The sequence below is a fragment of the Alternaria ventricosa genome (assembly GCF_023758065.1).
Source record: "Alternaria ventricosa strain BMP 2768 chromosome Unknown scaffold_4, whole genome shotgun sequence".
NCBI lineage: Eukaryota > Fungi > Ascomycota > Dothideomycetes > Pleosporales > Pleosporaceae > Alternaria > Alternaria ventricosa.
The window spans coordinates 1,498,582-1,523,565 of record NW_026055684.1 but is presented as its reverse complement, the minus strand read 5'-3'; the positions used below and the strand labels follow the sequence as shown (position 1 = coordinate 1,523,565).

Genomic DNA, 24,984 nt, shown 5'->3' with positions numbered 1-24,984 from the left:
ACCGATACTCGCAGCGATGCACCGGGCGGTATAAGCCTGTCTGGCCTGAGCTTGAACGACTACAACAAGCCGACGTCCCTCAGTCAGTCTGACCGTCTCAACCGCTACGTAGAAACTACCCGCCAGGGTCCCAACGTTGGCACTGGCTTCGGTGCTGGTCGTGGTCTGCGCAGTGGACTTGGTGGCTTCGAGGATGACGATGCTCGTAGCGTTTCTACGGCTTTCGCCAGTCAGATAGGCACTGGCAACAACGGATACGACTGATCTCTTGTCTTATGATACCGTAGGAATTATTCCTACTGGTTACGTACCACGTTTTGGCTGCGAGCCTCTCTTCCACCCAACGGGGCAAGATGCTTCACAAGGGGTCGCCCGACCCACAGTGCGCTCCGTCGGCAGGACCAAAGAAGGCGATCGCCAGTGCGTTAGCACAGATATCGATATTGGATCAGATTCGCCCTGCGACCTGGCTTGCCGTCTTACCTGCAGGTGCTATGTTGCATGCGTCTGCGCCAACACTCGGCCTCATGCCGATATCTGTGCCAGCAAGACATCGTACTTCAACGTCGACCCGGCAGAGGTGTATAGAAGACGCAAAGCAGGATGAGGATTCCGGTCGCAGTGCAGAGGTCTTCATGGACTATATCGGGGAAGTAGCATTCGATTCTTCACACTCCTTGTTGCCCTCAGGGGCTTATCACGAAGCTTGCATGTAGAAAAAAGGGAGAAAACCATACTACAGTCGTTGCTAGAGAATAGAAAACATTGCTTTACTACACCTCAGTACCTGAGCTAAATGATGACAGATGTTGGAGATCAATGATTGACATGGAATCAGATTGTCTGCTTATCAAATGAAGCTATGGATATCGAGTAAGAATTTCGTGGGCTGTCTTTAACGGTCCAAACGCAGCACTTGACTATTCATATGAGATCTCAGTAATAGCCGTATCCGCCATATCCACCATGACCACCATAGTCACCATAACCACCAAACGCTCCATAATCGTTGTACCCGTCATACCCTCCACCATAGTCGTCATACCCCCCGTAACCATACCCTTCATACCCCCCATATCCGCCGTGGAAGTCGTCATACCCACCATACCCACCCATGCCACCACCAGTGAAGTCATCGTAGCCCCCATAACGACCATACATATCACCATGAAAAGCACCGTGTTGATACATGTTGTCGTATCCATAGTCGGCACCCTCTTGATATCCATCATACATTTCATCATAGTTTCCCTTCATAAAGCCGGTTCGTCCGCCTTGGACGTAGCCGCGCCCATACCTAGTAAGATGTACAAGTCAGCATGGCGAGAAACAATGGCGAAAGAAGAATCGAGTCTACTCACCCGGCCGCCCTTCCGCCCATATGATTCTCATAAGCCGCGTGAGCATAACCCATTTGACCGGCTTCGTCGTAGGTCGGCTGCCGTCCGCCGCGACGACTATGGGTTGGTGCGTCGATATGGCCAGAAGAGTAGTCATGGGTTCCGTCGTCGTGTGTGGTGTGACTCATTACATAGTCGCGGGGGTCGTTCGGGTCGTAGCCTGCGAAGGGGTCGGGGTGGTCTTCTGTGCGACGGCTTCTGCGAGAGCTTTTTCGGGCCATGGTTGGTTTTTATGTGATTGGGGTTGTCAGGAGTAGCTATGAGAACGCGGTTGAGAGAGTAATTGCTTTAGAAATAGAAAGAGAGTAGGTACTCGAATCTTTAGGCAAGCTTATATATGCATGGCTACGACGGGAATGCTCCTTGAAAGACGAGGTCACTCTGTTGAAGAGGAATTAATACAGCAGTCTGCCAGCGTACAGGAATTGATGCGCTGACGATGCTGCGCTGGCTGTACGATACGCACTCATACCGAGCGGAAATATTCAGCAGACAGACTCGTAGTATTCGTCGTCAGATGAGGCCACTGACGCGCTCGCTGAGCAGAGTTCTGTGAACCACGCACGTCGCTGCCATCTGTTCGTGATGGCCGACACATCACATCGAATTGAATGCAAAACACTCACAGTCATTTTCTGTCACAACCGCCTCACCCGACCAGATGCTCATCGAAGTCCTTCGCCACCGCAACAGTACCCACGCGCGGCTCGCTCGTCTGCTCTTGAAGCCTCACAATTGTTCAAATCATCCACATAGGTAGTCTCCATATGTATCCATCAATATGGAGACCTCACTCACCATCGAGCAGCGATTACCCAGCCAACAAGCGAGCTTGCCGCAAACCAACGCGCGTCACCATGGACCTGTATCCTGCAACCCTCGAGGACCCCACGCAACCGTTGCAGCAAGGAAAGCGGGCATGCCCGACGGCCTGATCACCCAAAGGAAACTAATCCCGAGTCGCGTAGAAATTTGAGACGCTTGATCCCACGCGTGGTTGCCGCAAAGATATCCATGTCCCGTTCGTGCATGGCGGGTCCCTATACGGTCCGATAGTAAAGGCCCGACGCGGCTGATCTGTGCTGGCGATCGCGATCGTGGAGGAGCGGTACATGTGACTGTAGGAATACTGCGATCGAAGATTGCTGATTGATTTGTGTTGGGCTGTGGTTGGGTTTTCTTGCTGTAGTCGTAAGCAAGGCTGTTAGTGCTGGTGAGGTTACTTTGACAGCCTCCACATTATGGAGGTGGTACCTTGCCGGTTGCTCCCAATTCTTGGGTCGACATCCCACGCTGACGTTCTCGACGCCTGTCTCTTCATAATCCATGACGGAACAGTCTCCTGCGTGAGTTCATGCTATTGATGGGAGACCTGGCGCAGTTGCATATTGCAGGTTTCCCCGCCATTCCATGCCTAGACAAGAAAGGTTTCCGTGCATGTAGTGCTTGACCGCATCTAGGATGGACTCTTGAGCAGGCTCCGTGTATCTTTTTCATTCAATCCTTGTATCTTTGATGAGAAGCCAGCGGTGAAGTGGCCCGCGCCCACCTAGGAAAACAACGGTGTTCCGCGATTGTACTTGTCCGCCTCTTGATGTCAACAATGACGCATAGATACAGGTGAAGATGACGATGCAACGTGAACTTAACCTTCTGGATCAATCGTTGCATGAGTTGACGACGCACTGCGAGCCGACGGGTTGGTAAGACGAGAAGTCGGTGAGAGGATCTGACCACACCCTCCGCAAAAGCCCACGCGGCATTGCGGGGTCGCAGATGATGCGGCTCTCAAGTGGGGTTTGTGGAAGATACTCGTTGATGTGCGCACTGGATTTCCGTGGTCGTTATGATGTGGAGAAAGTTCAGCTGTGAGGCGGCTCAAGGGAGACTCCCGATGCATCGTCAAGATGACTTCGATATCCAGTGGAGCGCCGCATCATCGGAGTGCATGTCCGGACCATCACGATGGTAAGATTGTTGATGTTTACATACTCTTGCATCTTGAGGTATCCTTCACCCAAACGGGTAGCGGAGAGCGGAGGTTATCTAACCACATGAGGCATAGCCTTATTCACGCATCCCAGATCCCAGCGCAACCGCCGCTGACGTAGTTTCTTTCAATCGTCATCTTGACTTTTCGATTTCCAGCCCTTCCACATGCGAAATGATTGGCGTTCCTGAAACACATCCCCATCGTTCCTGGACGTTCCTGAATTACGTTCGACTTACAAATCGCGCAGACTGTGGAGTAAGATGTGGACCTGACTCTTTGCGACAATCGAGTCGACATTTTCTCAGACGAGGGTCCGACGACGACCCGATTTCTGGGCCTTCGATTCGTGTGTCGTCATGTCATCCGTGAAAATAACACTAGCTACGGTTCGAACCAAATTTCCCAAGATTATGGCGTGAGAGGCGCAATGGGAGAGTAAGCGGTGAAAAAGCGGCAAACGTACGGCCACGTGCGTCGTTGTCGGTATGCTAACAACTGACAGAGTTCAGCGAGTCGACTTGGGCAGCGTACACTAATGGCTCTCGCGCCTCGTGAAGTGGAGGCAGTGTCGATACGAAATACCTATCGTGTGCCGTCTTGTGGAGTTTGAAAAATACCACCGGTTACTCATCATTACCTGGACATGCACGTACTACTGCACCAATCATGCTCTAACTCGTTGTATAGTAACCGAACCCAAGGTATTGGACGATAGAGCGACTTGCGACAAACGACGAGTAGCAGGTGCGGCTCTAATCTACCCTGGAGTACGAGCGATTGGCTCGAATGCAACTCCTGCAATGTCGACTCAAGACGGACGAACAAGCGAGTAGTATCTTCGAAATGATTTCCCTGATCTTCATGAGCGCACGCACGTGATCTGCAATCATCTCGGCGGTCCACGAGTAAGAGGCTACAGTCGCACCACTTCCTCCATCTCGAGGTTTCCCTGGCTCTCCCAGCACATACACGCGTCTTTCTCTGCATCACTCCCATCATCACGCGTCATCAGGGTGCCACGACCGTTGCGCACCACATATTTACTGACAACAGCATCGATGCCCAGGAGCTCGCAAACAACCGATGCCGAATCCCTGCATAACTCTTGACCCACACACATGGCATTTACTCGGCATCTTAGATCCGTGAAGGAAGGCGCACGGGGCACAAATCTACCACACCACACCAACCAACGGCTTTCGTATCAAAAGACGCAGGGAAGCCGGCCCCAAAACGAAATAACACGGCGATAAGAAAGACCCTGTTTTTCTGTGGCATTCCTTTGCGATCTTGAGCGGGCTGTGCAAAAATAGCATGTGCTGGCAAACTAAACTCAGTCCAACTTTTATCTCTAGTGCACCTTTGGTTGGGTAGATGTGGGTTTGGGACAACAAAGAGAAGGAGATTACCAGCACATTTGTTGTACAGTGTACAGTAAGGCCCTAACCTCAACAACACAAACAATATGCGCAACACATGCATATTCCCGCAAAAACAACCGCCCATGCGCAACATGCAACACATCAATCACGGTTCCCCTCGAAAGCATCATGTCCAAACCCCTTCCGGGCCAAGATCATCCACCCGGCACACTTCACCCCAAGCAGCAACCCACCATGAAGATCCTTCACAGCACTGCGGGGCACCTTGCGCTTGGCAAATCTCACATCCCCCATCACCCATTCAGAATAGAAGGATGATCTCTAGTTAGGCCATCTTCCTTTGTTCGCAAACACACGCAGGTTTACGCGAACGGCCTGCGGCGACCAACGCCAATGTCGCCGCCGAATGATCAACATGAACAGCGATATCTCAGCTGATATATGGCCATGTGTTGGCGATGATCGAAACATGTGGTCAACGGGCCGTCTAAACCTGCTTTTCGACTATCCCTTTCCCTTGATTTTTTGAAATCACGATTGACCCGGAAATATGGTGGTAAGTGCCGCTGGATGCGAAGCGAGAGTGCAACTGCAACCATAGCGGTAGCAGACCTTAGTCACATAGTAGTAGCCTGTGATTAGACCTGCCAGTGCAAAGCTGGATTGGATGAGATTAGGAAATTGCCAAACTGCAAAGAAAGAATCAGGGTCCGCTCGCACGGGTCTAGTCGACGCTACGATGCGCTGGCTTGCACCTCTAGTAACTATGGAGTGATGTGGGGAATATTCTGCATTCTCATTGCCGTGATTGATTACATTAGGAAAGTGCAGGGAATCACGTTAGCGGTGGTAAGAGCGACTCAGTACACGTCTGTACACACGTCCGCTGTTTTCGGCGGCTAGCAGCTGATCGCGTGTTTCAGAGAGGCGAATGTGGCCGGCGCGCGCTGGCATGCTGGGTCAAAGGATATACGGGGTGGGCAAGTGGAGGGGCGTGTTTTTTTAATGGGGGCGAAAGAATGGGGAAGGGAGGACATGAGTCGGGTAGGTCGGCATGCTCGGGTTGTACCTCTGGATATGGCGGAGAGGGAGGGAGGAGGTGGCAGTGTTTGTTGGGTGAGATTTGTGAGATTGTAGATCGAGGCATTGTTGGCGTGCATCACGGAGGCGAAAAAGGCATATGATGAATGGGATAGAGTTGAATTGTCATTGCTAGCTACGTGAAGAAACAAAAGAAGACCCGTCATCTGCCCAGCTCGACACCAACTGGTGGAGCGCTTACTGTGAAGCTATGGACAGGCGAGATGCATGCATGCGGTACGTTTGTATACTCCGAGGATGAAAAACGCAAAGTTGGGTATTTGAGAAAAAGCGATCGGGTTGCCACGCTCCAGCACTTGGAGTGTGTGGTTGATGAAGAAGAATGTTGCGAGTCCGTGTTTGCTAGAACGAGCCGTTCCATCCGTTCTCCGTCTATTGTTTGTGTACGATTCGTGTGCTGGTTTTTTGTTTGTTTGTAATGGTGATGAGGATGATGAACGCCGTTGATGCTCCGTGCCGTGGGTGATATAACTCCGAAATTGCTGGACAAATAGAAAGGCGTAGAGCGGCTAGTTGTTTCGGTGCCGTGTCCGAGTGCCAGTGCTTGGGTGGTGGTGTGTTTGTGTTTGCTTTTGTTGGTGGCGGGATAGTCAATGGCCACCAACGGAGGTTGCACGGCCAGGAGAGTACTCTCCCCTTCGACGAGCCTCCTCGCGGATGTACTTCTCAACGTGCTGGTCGGCTTCGGCACGGCTCACACCAGCGGTAAGGTAACCGCCGGCGTCTTCTTCGAGTTCCAAGGGAGTGACTACCCCAGGACTGGCGAGTGGCTCCAGACGTGGGCTGGTTGGCTTCGGTCCAAAACCCCTGGTTTGACGGCTGGTGTTGGCAAGGAGTTGTTGCTGGTAGAGGTACATCTGTCTCTGAACCTCGTACTGCCTGTTGGATGATCGAGGCGAAGCGGGAGAGTTAGGGCTGTCAGGACCAGCAGTAGGCGTGTTTGCATGACTTGAGCCTTGGGATGAAGCGTAGTTTGCTGGGTGGAAGCGGGGCAGAGAAGGGAGCCTCAGGTGTGCAGCAGGGCCGGTGTTGCTGGACTGTCGTGGGTTCATGGCTGGGCGACATCGAGCCTGTGAAGGAATATCGAGAGGCTGTGATCTGGGCGAGAGAGGCGAGCTGATGGCAGGCATGCTGCGGTCGGCAGTTCGAGAAGACATGTTCTGGTGAGAGGTACCGGATCTGAAGATGACTCGCGAAAGGGAAGGCGACGTTGGCGGAGATCGCATATGACGTGTGGCGAGTATATCTCGCGTTCACCTGGAGGAAGGAAGGTTGCGGCTCCGGTGAGTTGTTATATCAACTTCTCCTGAATGACAGCGAGGAGAGGGATAATGGAAAGATGGAGTACCGTGCTTGCAGGCAGCAAAGCACAGAGCAGCGGCGGTGTCTAATATATCTAGCAGCGGGAGGGTCCAGCAAAGGCTTGGGACTTGGTGGCAGGGCTCGGGGATGGTAGCCGATCTTATTGGAAAGGTACAGTGTTGATCTTCCGCTTGAAGGCGCACCGTCGTGCGGTAATCGTTCCTGAGAGGGTAACGAGCCTGATGCACGGCTCAAGTGGACCCCGTTTCGATGTGGTGGAAGCACAGGCGCCTGCTACTGGCAGCACACCAAGCCGGTGTCTATCAGTTGCAACAGGTGGCTGCGGGCCGGTTATGGCGGAGTACAGATGGCGCGTGTGTTTTCCCGAAACCTGGGTCCACAATCAAAGTAAGATGGAGTGCAGTGCGTCGGCTAGTCTGAGGGCGGCGCAGAGGAGGGAGGGTTGAAAGCTAATCTAACAGTGAATAGGATAACTGGTACACAGCGGCCTTTACATAGCTAGTACCGACGGAGGACAAGGCCGCTACAGCGAGGCGCGCCATGATCGCAGGCGCTATATCCTCGTCATTTCACCTCGCAGGCCTTGGTTTCGCGGTTTGGGCGGGGCGCTGAATTCCTGCCTCGCTAGCCATGCGAATCGTCCAACACGCCTAAGCAGCTTGTGCAGCTTGTCCGTTATGACGCAGTGCAGCATGCCCGGCTCATGATTAAGACCGAACACGTGCCCGCCTTAGAATGCCCGGCGCTAAACGCGTGGTGTGAACACAGCATTGCAAACTTCCCTCCATTGCCCTGCAGCGCCGTGGTGGGTGTGATAGGGTACCGTTGCATCTGCAGCAGAGCCCTGCGGCAGGTTGCAGCAACGTCTTTTCTCTTTCACGACGCACCTTTAGCTCCGCGCGCGTGCTCTCTCAAAGTACGGTCTGATGAGAGACAAACGGTAGCGCCTACAAGACATGACACCACCACACCGTGGCCGCGACGCCAAGTGCACAACTGCGACATTCTTCGCAAAAGGGTATGCACATATTGGCTGGATGTAACGACGTGAACCGATCGTGATCCATCATGCGCCTTTTTCTTGTCTATCCCGAAGTTCACCCTAACATCGCCGAAGAATATATGTGCGATATTATTTGGAGGGAGAGCCGCTCGCACGGTACAGACAACGCTGCACAATCCCATATTACCCAACATGCGGAAATACCGCCTGAAGGGACTGCCGCCGAAGCCGCTCCTACACACAATTCTTCCATCATCTACTGAGCGCTGACCGATGACGCCAGCGCACGAACTTTAATGTATGTGATGTTCTTCTAGAGAGGGTTCGGCTTTGCTCGCCGCGATGCGATGCCGTCACGTAGTTTGGCTTGGGCACCAGAGGACAGAGCTTAGCGCGGCTATCAGAGCAGTTGTTTGGGCATCCCGTCAATGCATCGACGTGCGATGAAGATGTGATACTGTCGCACCGCTTAGTAGATCTCCCGCATGCGGCTCAGGTAGATGAAGCAATGCAGCCGCTGGTGGAAACCAACAGCCGCCGGAGGAGCTCGGGCACATTGAGTCGGCGCGCACATTAGCATGGGCATAGGCAAAAGCAATGGAGATTGAGGCTGCTTAAGGAACACCGAGGTAAATCACGGTAAACAAAACCGCTTTGAGAAGGTGTGACAAGTATTAGATCACCAGCGACATGTCTCGGGTCACTCATGCTATTCGCGGTACGTAGCTCGTGTCGTGAAATTGTTGGATTTGTTGGTTGATGTATGTCGCTGCATGTTCTCCTCCGCATCATCTCGCGCCGAGCTTCTCCAGTGCCTTTGCGCCCTGTTCCTCCCACTCTGCCTTTGATATCCACATGTTCTCTTTGTCGGCCATGATGTGCGCGAGTACAGCTCCACCGAGGAACACCATGTGCCTTCGCCGTGGCGGGTCTTCGATGCGGACCTTGAATTTCTGTGTCTGTGTTAGCAGAGTTTAGCCGGCATAGTAGGTGTGTACCCACGTTGAGTCGCTCCGGGTTTCCGCCCAAGACCTTAGTGAGCCACAGCTGCTTGAGCTCCTTCTCCAGCCGACTTGGCAGACCCGGGTACATGCTGCTACCACCACTGAGCACGATGGCCTGGTATAAACTGCTCCTGACATCTACGTCGGCCGCTTGGATGGTGTTGAACAGGAACTCGGCGATACCGGGCTGCTCGACGTCCACAAGATGCGGCTGGAACAAACATTCGGGAGCCTCGAAGCGCTCGCTGCCAACCCGGATGACACGACCATCAGGTAGGGTGTAGGATTCCACCAGCACGGTTGTGTCTTCGCTAAGGCGCTGGTCCAATTCAAGGTCGTATGAGACGTAGCAGAGCTTCTCCTTGATTTGACGGACGGTCTCGAAGTCGGCGGTTCGGTTGAGAGCGTATCCTCTCCGCAGGAGGAGAGCGATGAGGTTGCGGGTCACGTCGCGTCCGGCGACATCGAGACGGCGCGTGAGATGGTTGAGGACAGTGCTTTCGTATACGGGAACAATATGCGTGACACCATCTCCCGAGTCGACGACCACACCAGATGACAATCCCTGCGCGTATAGAGCTAAGACAGCCTGGATCGCCACGTATACACCTCCAAATCCATAGCGCTCGAACATGACTTCGCACATGGTCTCGCGGTTCTTGAGCGGGTTCATCGGCGGTTCGGTGAGGAGGATCTTGCGGCCGGTAGTGTCGAGCTTCATCTTGTCGTGGAAGGTGTAGTCCCAGACGTGCTGCATGTCATCCCAGCGCTTGACGATACCATTCTCCATCTACGGACAAGACAGCGTTAGCTCCAAGGTAGCTTGAGAGATGTCGACGATGCACATACAGGGTACGTGATCTGAAGCATTGAGCGCGCTGCCGCTGCTTCGTCACCGCACATTATGTCTTTGAGCTGGATGTCACCGCCATCTCGCTCTTCGGTTCGCAGGATGGGTCGGCCGACTATTGAGGGAAACTGGTGGTCGGGGAAGTTCTGGAGAGGGACCTGTTAGCTTTTGCCATGACCAGTCTGCCGCTGTATATAGAACATACCTGTCCGGCGTAACCCGCCTTAAGGAAACCGGTACCGCCATCGAGGACTAATTGGAGGGTAAGTAGAGCTTCACATATAGCTGAGGCAGCTGCGCATACCAATGGGAGCTTCAGCCATCCTGTGCAAAGCTCGAAAGGGTTGTTGGGGCTGAAGGAGTGGATGTTGGAAGCTGGCCGTAGCTCGGGGCTGCCTGCCTTGAGGTTGACGACGTTGGCGGGGCGCATGGTTGGCCAGGGGTCCGTGAGCACTCAAACGGGCAACACGATGCTCACAACTTGAGATGCAGGCACTTGATATCTCCAAGATTATAAAATCACAGTATGCCAGTGACACCAGGAGAACAAAAGCGATTTACACTATGTATGGTATGCTACACATCGCATGGTGCTGCAGGTCTGGTGTACCAGAGGTTTCTTCCTCAATAGCCCATACATACAATCATTGACATCACTACACTCGAAGACCGTCCATAATCCAAAGATGTTAACATCTCTCTGCAGTTATACTTCAGAACCAACATTGTAAGATGCTCAGATGTGGTCACCCACCTCTTGCTAGTCGCATGGTCACCCACCGGGGAACTTTGGGAAGTCGCGACTTGCGCATCGCTTAATGCATGGTCCGAGCGCCTCCTGCCCACTTCAATATCGTCGTTCTGCAACACCGAACTTTCTCTCCAGCCAGTTCAACTAACAGCAGGTCAAGATGCCTTTCGTAAGTACGCCCTGAATTGCGCCCGCAATGCACCCCTCCATTCCATTGCCACACGGCAACCCCGCTTCGACGAAAGTCGAGTGGAGTCTTTGCGAGATGCTTCGAATGCGGGTTTGAAGCGCCAATCGCTGACTCTGTCAAAAGTCCAAGCTCCAGAAGAACGATGCCTACTTCTCGCGGTACCAAGTCAAGTACAAGCGCCGCAGGCAGGGAAAGAGTACGTATTGATCCCAACGTCGAAATCGCGACTTCTCTAACAATCTGCAGCCGACTACTACGCCCGTAAGCGGTTGATCACCCAGGCCAAGAACAAGTACAATGCGCCCAAGTACCGCCTCGTCGTCCGTTTCACCAACAAGGACATCATCTGCCAAGTCGTCCACTCCGAGATTGGCGGTGACAAGGTCTTCATGGCTGCTTAGTACGTCCCAGCGACTCCGCTTCTGCAGACACTCGACTAACAACAATACAGTGCCCACGAGCTCAAGGCTTACGGCATCACCCACGGTCTTACCAACTGGTCCGCCGCCTACGCCACCGGTCTTCTCCTTGCCCGCCGTGTCCTCAAGAAGCTCGAGCTTGACGAGGACTTCGTTGGTGTAGAGGAGGCTGACGGTGAGTTCACCCTCACCGAGGCCGCCGAGGTTGACGGCGAGGAGCGCCGCCCATTCAAGGTCTTCTTGGATGTCGGTCTCACCCGCACCTCCACCGGTGCCCGTGTCTTCGGTGCCATGAAGGGCTGCTCCGACGGTGGTGTCTTCGTCCCCCACTCCGAGAACCGCTTCCCCGGATACGACATGGAAGGCAAGGAGCTCGACGCCGAGACCCTCCGCAAGTACATCTTCGGTGGTCACGTCGCTGAGTACATGGAGACTCTCGCCGACGACGACGAGGAGCGCTACAAGTCTCAGTTCAGCGGCTACATCGATGACGACATCGAGGCTGATGGTCTTGAGGAGCTGTACCAGGACGCACACAAGCAGATCCGTGAGGACCCCTGGAAGAAGGAGGAGGGCGAGGCCCCCAAGAAGTCCAAGGACGAGTGGAAGGCCGAGTCGCAGAAGTACAGGAGCAAGAAGCTCACCAAGGCCGAGAAGGAGGAGCGCGTCAAGGCCAAGATCGCCGAGATCACTGCTTAGGCTGTTCCTTTCTCTTGTTCCTACTTTGTTCTATCATGACAAAAGCACGGCTTTGGCGTCTGGGGATGACATGGAAAGGATGCCTGCCTTTGCAGGATACATCTACTGTACTTAGCCTCACGACCTCAATGAGATGACGAGACGGCAAGCCGCGATTGGCTACCACAACAAGATACCCCCTCAAACAATGTGCCCCTCCTGTTCAACGTGTGTGAAATGTTCTGAAATAGCAACATGTGACACGCGCGTGTGGTCGGTAGTGGCCGACACCACATGGCGTGCTGTCGCGGGTTTGACCATGTGGAAAGACAAGCACGGGTTGCTGTTTTTGTGTGGCCATGACGGTCAGGTGTTTCAGCAGCACTGAGGGGACAGTCGGTAGTCAACGCTTCGCTCCGCGGGATGCATCAGCCAGCAGCAGAGTGAGGCATGTGGATATTTCGCGATTAGGCTCGTTTCAAGGAAGAGGGTAGACAGATATATAGGCCATCCTCGCAGTCGATCATGATGTTCGGCAGGATTGAGGACGCGATAGAGCTTGGTGTGGAGAGGAGAAGGAGACCCGAAGCAATCAGCCGACACCTTTCGTCATCGGCCGGCTCCCACAGCTTGCAGTGCACGTTCGCCATAACATCGCATCGGCCGAATATCGCACAGAGCAGCTCCCAGAAATCACGCAGCGCCAGCCTTGAGTGCAGCGAGTCGTTGAAGTCGCACGGAACACGTTATCTGAGAGAGTTTGCAGCATTTCCAATCGGCGGATTCTCGTGGAAGCAGAAACCCCGCTGACTTCCGTCCGCCTCACCGAGGCCGTTTGTAACCCTGACGCATGGCGAGAGGGCTATATACGCAATGACAGCCGTACAAACACCCGGCGATACCGCGTCCGCCATGGAAGACATTCACGGCGTTGATGTATCATGGCTGCATCACTCGACTAGAGGTACGTGAGGCCCGCTTACCCTGCTGGGTGGAGACGTCTCGGCTTTGCGGCGCAACCCTGAGCTTGAGAGGCTACTAACATGTTGCGCGTACAGACCGAGCAGACCATCACCATCGCCAGCAGGCGCCCTCGTCGCCCGGCCTGACCAGAGATGCGCCGCCCAAGACATCGTCGCATGGTGGCCTTCCCGCCAGACCCCGCCACGACGAGCAGCAAAATAATGAGCCGACACCGGCGCCCACGAGACCCGCATCGCCGCCGCGACCGCCCCCAGCTGCTGCAGCTGGCCCAACTCCTCCACAAAAGATACCGAAGCGTCCAGCGCTGCTTGGCCGCGGCAGTACCGACAAGAATGGCAGCGGCACGACGCCACCCGACGCGAAGAACAGCTCGCGACGCAACTCGTGGATGAACAGCATCAGCTCCAAGTTCTCGTCGCAAAACTCGCCCGCCGCAACAACACACACCCAGGCCCAGGGCTCGCCCGCTGCTGCTAACGGCACAGCCAACGCGTCACCCTCGGCCAACGGCGCCCTGAACGGCATACAGGCAGCATCGGGAGGCACTAATGGCGCGCCCGAGCCCTACATACCGCAGCAGCCTAAGAGCTCGTTCGTCGGAAATGTGTTGCGACGCCTGTCATCCGGAACCCAGGTCGGCACCGCTGGCAAGGTCTACCCGAACGGCGGCATGTGCCCGCGCAAGATCATGAACGTCGACCCCAACCGGGAGCGATGTCTAGTCCCGGAACTGGATCAGAACAAGTTGCGCAAGGTGGCATTCTGCGTGGACGTTGAGATTGCTGGTGGACCCAAGTACAAGGATGACGTCGAGACAGACGACAAGACCAAGCGCAAGGAAAAGAAGTTGAAGGAGCGCGGTGAGGGCGAGGCACTCAAGAACCCGGATGCTGTTGCGGAGGAGAAGGACAAAGACGGTGTGGTCTCCATCGCCCAAGAAGTCGTCGGCAACGATTCCGAGTCGAACCCAGAGGGCACAGTCGTGCAAGAGGACAAGCAGGAGCCGAGCCGGAAGAAGGAGAAGAAGAAGCGGTCCGAGGCTGAGCGCAAAGAGCGGAAAGAGAAGAAGCGCAAGAAGGCTGAAGAGAACGGCACAATCCCTATGGAGCTTACCAGAGACGACGACAGCGCCAGCGCCGAAGGAGTACCTGTTGCAACTGGTGCGCCGACGCCTCGCGCCCAAGACCGCCCGACGATTGACCCACTGCGCATCTACCGAAGATGTTGCCAACTCCGCGAATCCCCCATTCTCAAACGCATCAGCGACCAGCTTGCGGCACCACGCGCGTGCTCCGTTGTTCAGCCAGGAGTCGTCACCTGTTTGGACCTGACAGGGTCGAGGCTGCAGCTGGCTGACGTTTTGACGCTATCGGACTGGCTCGCTATCGTACCTGTGAAGAAATTGTTTTTGGAAGACGCAGATCTGAATGACGAGAAGATACGGGTCATACTCGCTGGTCTCCTGGCTGCCAAAGTTCCTGAGCCGCCGAAGCGACGTGATCTATCCAACGACGGAACACAGGACGGGCTGTGCCAGCAAGGCTCATGCGCAGTCAAGAAGCTGGTCCTTAAGAACAACCCGAAGATCACAGCTGAAGGCTGGAAGCATATCGCTCTGTTCCTATACATGTGCAAGTCCATCATGGCGGTCGACGTGTCGATGATACCGTTTCCCAAGTCTCGCCCGCAGGTGGCTTCCTCGCCCACGAACAGCACACAGGCGCCATCGCCCATCAAGGACGCCAAATCGGCAGATGTAGCTGAAATATTCTCCAAGGCCATTTCGGAACGACTGGGCGGCTCGGAACTTCAAGAGCTAGCCATGGCTGAATGCAACCTTACTTCATCAAGCATCCGGAAAATCATCGACGGCTGCGTCATCAGTGGTATTACACGTCTTAGTCTGGCGACGAACGACATCGACGCTGAAGGTCTGGAACACGTCCTGCACTACTTGCGCTCTGGTGTCTGTCAGGGCATTGATATTGGAGGAAACGACCTGAGATCATTAATGGGCAAGATCTGCGAAAGTATCAAGGACTGCCCGAACAGCCCACTCTGGGCGCTGTGCCTACAGGATACTAATCTCACTCCGGACGCTCTCAAGACTCTTATCCCGACTCTCATCAATCTACCTTCCTTCAGATTCCTTGATCTCTCGCACAACAGAGGCCTCTTCATGGGCCAGACATCCCTGTCTCTCCTTAGAAAGTACATGCCTCAGTTCAAGGAGCTGAAACGCATACATCTCATGAATGTCGATATGAAGCCGGAAGATGCGATCGCTATCGCGGAGATTCTACCGGACTGTCCTCACATCGCACACATCAATATCCTCGAGAATCCTGAGATAACGCGCGTCGCAAGCTCCACCGATGAGGAGACACAAGAAGAAGCTGCTGCACTCTATGCATCGCTCACCTTAGCAGCCAAACTGTCCAAGTCACTCATCTGTGTCGATGTCGATATCCCAGCTCCGGAACAAGGCGAAGTCATCAAAGCTCTCGCCAAACAAGTCGTCGCGTACTGCTTGCGCAACATTGAATCCATCAACGAAGTGCCAGAACTTCGAGCAGCGCCCAAGCAAGTCGAGATTCCAGATATCCTGCTGCGTCTTGTCGGTACGGAAGACGATTACAAAGAGACCGACAACGTGTCAAATGCGGCCGAAAACGACTACATTGTGGGAGGTACAGGCATTGCGAAGGCGCTTAGCTACTGTCTTTCGCACAAGGAGAACGATCTTCGAAGGGTGTCAGTCCCAGCAAGTGGTACTTCCACTCCTAGAAGCAGGAACAGGGTACCAGTGCTTGAAGAGCCGAGCAAGGCCAGAGCCATGTCCAAGGATCTTCTGGAGACCGCGCGAAACACACGGTCAAGGATTCAGCCTGCACTTATCAGAGAGGCGAAAAGTGATAATGACCTGAACTACCGTAAGCTTCACCACCTTCCCATTGTGTTGATATGCTAACATCTTGACAGGTCGTTTACTTTTCCTGGATACAACACTCCAAGGCATGATCCAACGCTTCGAAGACGAATACCCAGAGACACGTCTCCAGCCATCCGATGCTGCTTCCACTACGAGCTCCAAACTCAGTAGCTCACCACCTACCTCCTTCGTACCCACACTCGAGAACAGTGTCTCAACAGACTTCACAGCCGATCAATCCGACGAAGACGAACCCTCTACCCTGCGCTCGCGCCACAACTCCGACGTCTCCCTCGCATCCCGCCACATGTCCCTCGAAGAAGGACGACTCCACCGCTTCGGCCACCGCGTCCGTACCGGTCTCTTCAACCCATCTCGCCCCACCACCCCCGACGTCTCCGAAAACCACGTCTCCTTCATCTCCGGTACGGCAGATGACCAAGGTCTTCCCGAACACCTTCGTACCCTGCGCGCATACTTCCAGAACTATAGCGGCGACGAGATGAGGCATATGATTGAGGGCAAAGGCTGGGAACAGGCTTTCAACAGCGTCGTGGAGAATGCTGAAGAGTTGAGGAATCTGGAGAAGGAAGACCCGGAGCAGTTCAAATTGTTCAAGGAGAGTCAGATTGCGGCGTTGAAGAATCGTAACCCGGACATTTTTGCGCCCGGGGAGAAGGGTAGGGAGAGTGCGGAGGCGGATGGTGGGGATGACTTTGCTATTGAGGATTGAGTTTTAGGGACGGGGCGTTGAGGAAAGGTCAGGAAGGTTAAGGAGTATTGGGTGTGGAACCAGTGTAATATCCAACCTGCCGACTTGAGCTGTGTATAGTGGTTGAGGAGCTGCAGCGCGCTCGCCAGCAGCTCAAGTGTTCATTCTTTGTATATTTGTAACATAGAGCCGTGATGGCTAGCACAGCGCCTTGTATGGCGTCTCATTCGAATTCTCGTTATATCTTACTGTCATTTTGATGTTGGTTCAGACCGTTACGACCCATCTCTTCTGCTTCCAGCTTCGAGCTCTGTATATATCAACGGATGGATGCGTCTTCCCGTGCTCCACGTCAGGGTCTCGGGCGCAGTGTTGGGTATAAAATCCACTTCCTCCCTCCTAGATGCTTTCTCTCTTCCTCACACACTTTCTCCAGTGCTATCAAAAAATCGATCCAGCCGTACTATGGCTCTGCCGGCTGTCCTGCTCTTCTACCTTTTTTCAAAAACACCTCGAGTTTGGTCATGTGGACTATCTCTCCCCTCCATTCGCTTTTCAGGGCAATCGGAAAATCTCCTGACTATAACAATGTGACAGCCTCACAAAAGCTCATCGCTTATTTCCATGTCGTCTTTACTTCTTCTAAAAACACCACACCTACCTATGCATGGGAAGACTGCGGCTTTGCGGGCTTTCGAAGAGGGTGCTATCAAAAAAACGGCGGGTCAAAACCGTATGAGAGAGTCTCGGGTCGAAAATAGGGGTTCCAAATCGATATGTGCTGTTGGTTCTCTCCAAAATAGCCCACCTCTAGATCCGATGAGAAGAGCCTCTTCCCGGATCGATCCATGAATAGACTAGCTCGACGGGTACAAAAGCTATGCTTGCGCCGCTCTTTTCTCTCTTCATCACTCTCTAGTCCATTGTGGGCACCAAAAATGATTCGACGGGACTTTATGTCCGGAGCGAGTCTGCGTTCTTTCTACATTTTCCAAAAACCCTGTCATGCGTTCTGATGAACTCGGCTCTCGCGCGCTGACACATAGTACAGGCGTGCTCTCCTCATTTTGAATTCCCAAAGTACAAAACCAAGGAGTGACGCGTTATGAGCGACCTTCGGCCGCTGTCCCCAAAAAAGAAGTTTGGAGGCGACATGTCATGAGGGGCGGTGCTTTGCGACATCAAACCGACTTCTGAAGTTTACATGGCCTGCACAAAAGGTTTTCGGGAAGCTTCTTATGCCGTCCGAAAAGCCTGCAATATTCTTACATGGCTTGCTCGTCTTTCCCTGGTCTTCTCGTCGAGTATATAAACCCTCCATTTGGGTTCTCTTCTTCTTCCTCATCACCTTACAGAAGAAGGAATCTTTACTAAAATAAGAGTTCGGCCATGATATGTCTGCGCGGGACTCTTTCCTTCCGACATGAGTTTCAAAACCAACCACAGATGAACGAATGACCTGTCCGTGCTGTTCGAGTCGGCAAAGTTCGACTGCCATTATGGATACAGTCAGAGAGGCCAAACGAGCCGAATCGAAGGCGATTTAGAGACTCCATCGCGGATGCATAGAAGACCTATCTTCACTGCGCATGGAGTGTGGAGTGCTTCGCTTGTTCGACTTGTCCGTACACCTAAAACACTACTTCGGAACAGTGATGTAGAAGACTTGTCAACGCTTCTATTGCATACTTACTTCCAAAACTCTCATGGAAGATATCCATGTTGTGGGAGTCGTTTGCCCAAAATCGACACAAGATGGAGTCATGGGGTTGAGACCTTTTCCTACACTCTAAATGATCCATATATCGCCTTGATGTCGCTCCGCCTCAGAATCTGCCTACTCGCCATATTCAGCGTGTCTAATGTAGCGTAGTACTTTTGGGTACAGTACAGGATACGTTGTACTTTAGGCCGTACGTACAGAAGCTGTTAGAGGCCTATACTATAACTATACTTTACTGTTACTAAGTACGCTACCTAATTAAGCCTAGCGCTTATCTATTTAAGTAGGCGCTAAGCCTAATTAGGAAATATAACGTACCTTTATAAAGACTATACTATATCTACAGCTGTACGTATAGCTTTAAGAATTAAGCTATACGTACCTCTAACTACTTCTAAAAGTACTGTAGTACGTTACGTTAGATACGCTAGCTATATTGTTGTTAGTGCGGGCTGTATATAACGAGTCTTGCTGCCGCAAGTGCAATCAACTCTTCCTTTACACCATCTTCAGTGAAAAGCTAAGACATAACCAAAAATACATTTGCAGATACACTATGTTGTTCAGAGTTCCAGTTCCCTTCCTTGACCGGCATCCGAAATCAAGTCTGCAAGCCCACATGGTTCGCCTTTACCAGTCGTTACATTCTTCAACATGTCGGAAAAGAAAAACTCAACTTGGAGTTCTTCATGTGGTGGCGCGCGCGGTTGGTCTTAGAGGATTAGTTTCAATGTTCATGATTCCAAGTTGAACCGCGCAATAGTCATGGAGGGCTTTCTGGTTATCCTGCGAAACCACACCACTGGAAGAGAGGTTGAGAGGCCGCTGGCTCCAAAAACACCGCCGGTTCATTCCCATGTCACGCCTTCAAAACCAGCAACAGCACTGATATAAACCCTTTTGAAGCACTGCCCGGATAATGTATACACCAGAGTCGATGATTTCAGCTCTATTCCATGGATCTGAACGGTACTTCTCTTTGAAGCATAGTCTGGCAAAGTCAGTGGGACTCACTGTATAAGCCCTATTCTCTGCGCAGACCTCTCTTCTACTTCAAAACCATCTTCTTTCTCTCAAATACTAAAAAGCCTTAGCCAGCGCCCTATGGAGCTTGCTCCGTGCTGGCGCCGTTCATGTACTGGGGTGGGGTTTCCTCCGCGCCGAAAGATCTCAGAAAACGCATCATGTCTGCAAAATCGCGAATCTGTGTTCAATGTTGCAATCGTGAAGACGGCACTGCCACATTTGTCATTATAGGGTGGATAGAGTGCGCCTTTATATCTGGTCAGGACATGGGTTTAGTCTAGGCCGGTTGTTAAGATGGGAACCTTGGTATGCCGTATGATTGCGATATCCAGCTCTGATAGAATTCTGTCGTGGCTGGTTCAAGAAGGCATGTCGAAACGCCGATGAAGTTGTCGATGATTTCGCTGGACTGACTTAGTTGGACCTACCTATCTTAAAAGCCACTCACGAGATTGACAGACAGATGAGAAATTCAAATAGACGGTTCGTGAACGGGTCTACGACTAGGTATATTAGCACCAGGTGCAGTCGTGTTTCGTACTTCGAAAGACCCTTAGCAAGTAGTAGTAGTTTGGTGGCGCTCAGGGTCTGACGAAAACACGAAATACGAAACACGAAGAACGCATTTGGCGATGGTAGTGAACGCGTCTACACCTACCTTCACTAGCCTTCGGCGATTTATGCCGCGCCCATATGGGGGAGTACATCGTTCTGGCGTCCTGGTAGACGGCCGCTAACGGGTTCTCAAATGTTTAGCGACGGAAGCCGGAGTCTGCGTCCTTCAACGACTTCCAGTCGATTACGCCACCGGTCATTTCTCCATCGTTTCATGACGAATTAGCCACAGGCGGACTGTTCTCCAGGGTCTACCCGCATGCTCCAGCGCCACACTACGTTAGTGGGCTGCCTTTGGCGAGTCTCTACCACGTGAAACTTCAGGCACATACTGATTCGGACAGGGTTGACGTGCGTCCTGGAAGAAGACCCCGGATAGTGCCAGGCCGAGACGTGAGCCACCGTAGTGCGCCTCGGGGGTCCGATGGTGTACCTGATAATTGCTTTTTTGGTAGATTTTGAGCCACAAAGACTTTCAGGGGGGCAGTAATTAGCAAAATGCATGATGATGTCGTTGGGCTGCTGGGGAAAATATCATGTTGCCGGGCTTTCCTCTTGATGCCGAGTGACATGTGAATGGCGAGCGTTCAAGGTAGGAGCAGTGTAACGGAGGCTGCAGCTGCAGCAATACTACCATTAACCAGGGCAGTCAGGGATATCTGACACGCCCCATCACACACCTTGTCTGACGTTTCCATTGCGCACCTTTAGGATAGGTTGTAGGGTCGGAATGTAGACATTCACTCGACGGTGACGGTAATGCCGACTGCCCAAGCCAAAGTCTCCAGCCACACTAACCTGTCGTCATCTGTTGCCCTGTTGAAAACATCAAGAGAGAATTCCGACAACGTCCCATCTCTACACTAATACCAGAGTCGCACACCGTAGGAACTTTCGCATTCGTCAAAAGTTTAAAGTTATCTAGAGTACGCTCTAGACGTTCTCCAGCACGTGGCAGCGGATGTAGTTCCGATCGACGCTATGTTGGCGATATGCCGATTCTCGTCCACAAGTAGCATCATGATAGTGCATGTTTAAACTTCCCGCCCACAAATACCATCAAGATCGTGGATGGCTAAACTTTGTCGGAGCCATGAACTCGGGAGCATCTCCGCAGATGGTGTTTAAGATCCTTTAACTATGCCTCATGAGCCAGCATCTGTGTTTTGAGCAGCACACAGTCCAGCCTCGTGTTCGCGAGCAACACTCATTTGCTAGTAGAGCGCCTCCAGTCCACGCCATGTTGAACGATCCTTACCGACCCGGTGTCGTGAGCGAGCCTTGGGGACCACTCATCTCACCCGATTACACAGAAGACGAATTCACCAATCTTGATGTCCTTGTCGCTTCCATTCCATGGGCCCTCACGTTGGCAAACGTCATACTCGCTTTGTGGCAGATCTATCACCAAACCAAATTGGCAAAAACTCCGATTCGAAGTCCTTATTTATGGATGGCCTGGTTGGAGCTAGGGGCTTGTTTCGCGTTGGGTCTTGTTGGTTACCTGCATGTGCTGAAACACATTCCAGCGAGTGAGTATCATCCGCGCCCTCGAAGACACTATGCTGATAGTTTACAGGTTTTGCTTTCTACTTTGCAATTTGTAAGTCGCATTGATCAAACTGATCCTACCACAACTGTACTGATTCTGCATAGTGACTTTCTGGAGCTTTCAGGTCATGCTTCTTTTCCAGATTATCGTCAATCGCATCAGAGTTATTGATGTTAATCGCATGCACGGCGACCGCATCTTCATCGCAGTAACTGTCTATATCACGATAGTCATTATCAGCGGCTTCATTATCTGGATCCCAGCCCGGATGCAAATAAGCCACTATTGGGAGTTCATCAGCGCGGCTTGGGATCGCACTGAGAAGTGTCTATTCCTCATTATCGATTTGGCGTTGAACTGGTACTTCTTGAGAATGGTGAAGAACAACTTGATCCGCAACGGTCTCACAAAGTGTAAGCCAGTTCATGCGCATGCTACACTACAAGGTTAGTGCTGACAGTCATACTTACATTCAGACAACAAAATCGTACAATTTAACCAGCGCATCATCGTTCTGTCGATTCTAATGGATGTTATGCTTATCGCCGCTACCGCTATTCCCAAAGCCTTTGTGTAAGTCACTCTTCACCATTGTGTCTAGTCCTGTTTTAACGATTCGTCATCTCAGCTACGTCCAATTCCACTCGCTGTGCTACCTCGTCAAACTCAACATCGAAATGGCCATGGCCAACCTGATTAGACGCATCGCCATCTCGAACTTCAACCGCACCGGTGCAGTACACGAATTCAAGGACCCATCAACCGATGCATCGGAACCTTATAGCAATACTTTCGCCTCCACCCGGGGCAGCGTCCAGCTCGGCAACATCGGCAAGACCGCCAATGCCTATGACTGCAACATCAAGGCCACGACACAATACACCGTGACTTCAGAGCCCAGTTTATCCCCAAAGGATAGTCGACGGCCTTCACATGTCGAGGTGGAGATCTCGAAGGGGCACACGGACAACTATGGCGCGATGAACCGACCGGTGATTGTCATTGAAGAACCGGAGACGAAGAGCTTGGACGGCGCGACAGAGGTCGCAGAGAGTTACCATACTGACGATGAGGCTGTGCTCGTAAATAAGAGGGGCCATTGGTGATTTGGATTTTGTTGATGTCTTCGCAATACTTGCTTCAATGAGGATTACAATACAACTCGACCTTGGAAACATTCGCATCGCGGCGAATTGCCATACAGAAATACCTTCAATTGACTGGCTCTCCAGGACACCGTCACCCGTACCAATTGTGGCAGCTTTGAGCCTACTTTAGGGTTACAGTATACTTGTCCATAACTTCAATGAAACTAGTGGGTTGTGCCACCACAAGGATGCTGGGATATGGTGTGCAGCCGCTACAGGAGGAGCAATTTTGGTCATTTGATGAGGATGGCAGTGGTAAGACCATCGTGTTCCATAGTCTGGCTAGATTGTCGTTTTATCTAATTGTAACGATAACGAGCGATATCGCCAACGCGTGATCATGCCCAAGTCTCGTACTTTGACGCACAATATCCTACAGGTCCATGGCTCCATCGAGGACTGACATCATCGTTATCAAACCGAACGATCGGAGATAATATTGAGTGCTTCTTGCCATACGCCGTATCGTTGAAAGTGATCATGTATCCATCACGGCGCAGAAGGTCCGAATGGCTTGACCAAGCCTCCCCAAGGATGTAGAGAAGATCTTCCACATGCAGGTCTGGTGTCATGGGTTTGAAGCCATACTTGTCCTGGATCCTCTTCACTGTATCCGGCGAATACAACCCAAATGCCTCTCCCAGTTGTATCACATCCACCGACGTTAGGACTGAGGTGGCGTGATACAATCCGCCCTTAGTTGCGCGATCACGTAGAGCAAGGAGAACGTTGACGACACCGACCGCGCCAGCTAGCATGTCGGCAACGGGAAGAGCAGGGAGCACACTGACACCGTCTTCGAATCCATAAGCTTTGCCACAGACATAAGAGCATCCAGAAGCGGCATCGGCAATCTGCTGGAATCCTGGGCGTTCTGCGTAGTAGCCGTCCGGTCCATAGGTATTGAGATCAATGTAGACGATTCCTTTGTTACGTTGCCTCGACATCTCGACCAAGTCCTGTAGCCCGAAGCCCTTCCGCTCGAGAGAGCGTAGCCTGAACGCTTGGATTATTACATCCGCATCCGCCATAAGGTCAGTCAAGGCTTGCCTGTCGTCCTCCTTCTGAAGATCCAACGCATATGTACGTTTACCGGCGGTAAGCGTGATACTCAAAGGCTAGTGAATGTCAGATCGATGTAATTATAGAGCGTAGAGCGCCTCGTACTTGCAGATCGGGGAGATCGGGGCTTTGAACTTTGATGACGTCCGCACCCAGGGCTGCAAGAGCCGCTCCCATTGCTGGACCAGCGATCACGCGGGCTAGTTCAACAACCTTGACGCCGGCCAACGGGCGAGCATCACCAGTCTGTGGAAAAGGTACGGGTGGCAATGCCGAAGTGCCCTTGACCTGCGCGTAGTCGATCAAAGGATGCGTAGCCAGTCGCTTGCCCATCGACGTTTCTCCCCAGTGTTGTGGTGTGAAGCAAGTCTGTCCGCAAAATCCGTTCTCCATGTTTTTTATGTCAAGTTCGGCGGCTGAATACTTGGAGATGGTGGATTTGATCAGCTCATATGCCTCTTCTCTGGTGCCAACGGGGGCTTCTCCGTCGATATCGTAGGCCCTGAAGAATGCTGGGGCGTTGAGGTTACTCATTACCTGATACCAGACGCGAGGATCCCGAGTCGGGAAGATGGCCCACGAGCGAATATACATGTGATTCTTGCTGACGCAGCCCTTGTCGACATCCAGACTGGCTTTTGTAAGGGTGCCATCGGTCTTGACATCACCGAGTCCTTTACCGTCGATGTCGACGAGGGCTACGGTGGCAGGGTACAGACCACACTTGTCAGTGTCGATGTGAATTTTACCCGTTTGGATGCCTTTAAGTGCGCTGATCTCTTTGGCAACAATGCCGATCATGGCATGTAGAACGGCGGACTACGCAAAGAGAGTGAGCAAATTGTGAGTTTTGAAGTTTAGTGAGGAATGAGTACGCACAAAGACCTGCGATTTCAAGGGTCCTGGGATGATGGGTAGTTCTCCCCCAGAGAATTCGACATCATTCAGGGCAGCCTCCTCAGTCGTGAAGCCAGGTGTGATACCAGCCAGGTGTTTCAGCAGCCTACTCGCATCGGCAGGCACACCAATGAAGTCGCGATCAACGAATGTTCCAGGGCCAAAGGTGTCCTTTGTCGTTTGATGCACAGCCATGACGAGGGTATACAATCGTGCTTGGAGAACGTTGATACTAGCTA

General features: G+C 52.5%; 6 protein-coding genes across 6 annotated transcripts; 3 read left to right on the top strand and 3 right to left on the bottom strand.

Annotated features, from left to right (window-relative positions):
- Window positions 1-6,466: 6,466 nt before the first annotated feature.
- J4E93_003195 (uncharacterized protein) lies at window positions 6,467-7,102 on the bottom strand (the record flags this gene model as incomplete). The annotated part of the gene is made up of 1 exon (XM_049341135.1): window positions 6,467-7,102. The coding sequence occupies one exon, from the start codon at window positions 7,100-7,102 to the stop codon at window positions 6,467-6,469; it is 636 nt and encodes a 211-aa protein (XP_049202017.1).
- A 1,888-nt stretch (window positions 7,103-8,990) lies between these two features.
- On the bottom strand, window positions 8,991-10,486 carry ARP2_1 (Arp2/3 complex subunit, actin nucleation center; the record flags this gene model as incomplete). The annotated part of the gene is made up of 4 exons (XM_049341134.1): window positions 8,991-9,155; window positions 9,205-9,996; window positions 10,056-10,202; window positions 10,262-10,486. 4 exons carry the CDS (start codon window positions 10,484-10,486, stop codon window positions 8,991-8,993), a joined length of 1,329 nt encoding a protein of 442 aa, XP_049202016.1.
- Window positions 10,487-10,967: 481 nt separating this feature from the next.
- Window positions 10,968-12,115, top strand: RPL5 (60S ribosomal protein L5; the record flags this gene model as incomplete). Its single annotated transcript, XM_049341133.1, has 4 exons — window positions 10,968-10,976; window positions 11,121-11,193; window positions 11,244-11,397; window positions 11,449-12,115. The coding sequence occupies 4 exons, from the start codon at window positions 10,968-10,970 to the stop codon at window positions 12,113-12,115; spliced, it is 903 nt and encodes a 300-aa protein (XP_049202015.1).
- An 852-nt stretch (window positions 12,116-12,967) lies between these two features.
- J4E93_003192 (uncharacterized protein) lies at window positions 12,968-16,743 on the top strand (the record flags this gene model as incomplete). The annotated part of the gene is made up of 3 exons (XM_049341132.1): window positions 12,968-13,058; window positions 13,162-16,011; window positions 16,061-16,743. 3 exons carry the CDS (start codon window positions 12,968-12,970, stop codon window positions 16,741-16,743), a joined length of 3,624 nt encoding a protein of 1,207 aa, XP_049202014.1.
- A 4,583-nt stretch (window positions 16,744-21,326) lies between these two features.
- Window positions 21,327-22,744, top strand: J4E93_003191 (uncharacterized protein; the record flags this gene model as incomplete). Its single annotated transcript, XM_049341131.1, has 5 exons — window positions 21,327-21,618; window positions 21,666-21,689; window positions 21,743-22,051; window positions 22,115-22,211; window positions 22,267-22,744. The coding sequence occupies 5 exons, from the start codon at window positions 21,327-21,329 to the stop codon at window positions 22,742-22,744; spliced, it is 1,200 nt and encodes a 399-aa protein (XP_049202013.1).
- Window positions 22,745-23,124: 380 nt separating this feature from the next.
- On the bottom strand, window positions 23,125-24,940 carry J4E93_003190 (uncharacterized protein; the record flags this gene model as incomplete). The annotated part of the gene is made up of 3 exons (XM_049341130.1): window positions 23,125-23,904; window positions 23,954-24,667; window positions 24,728-24,940. The coding sequence occupies 3 exons, from the start codon at window positions 24,938-24,940 to the stop codon at window positions 23,125-23,127; spliced, it is 1,707 nt and encodes a 568-aa protein (XP_049202012.1).
- Window positions 24,941-24,984: the final 44 nt, after the last annotated feature.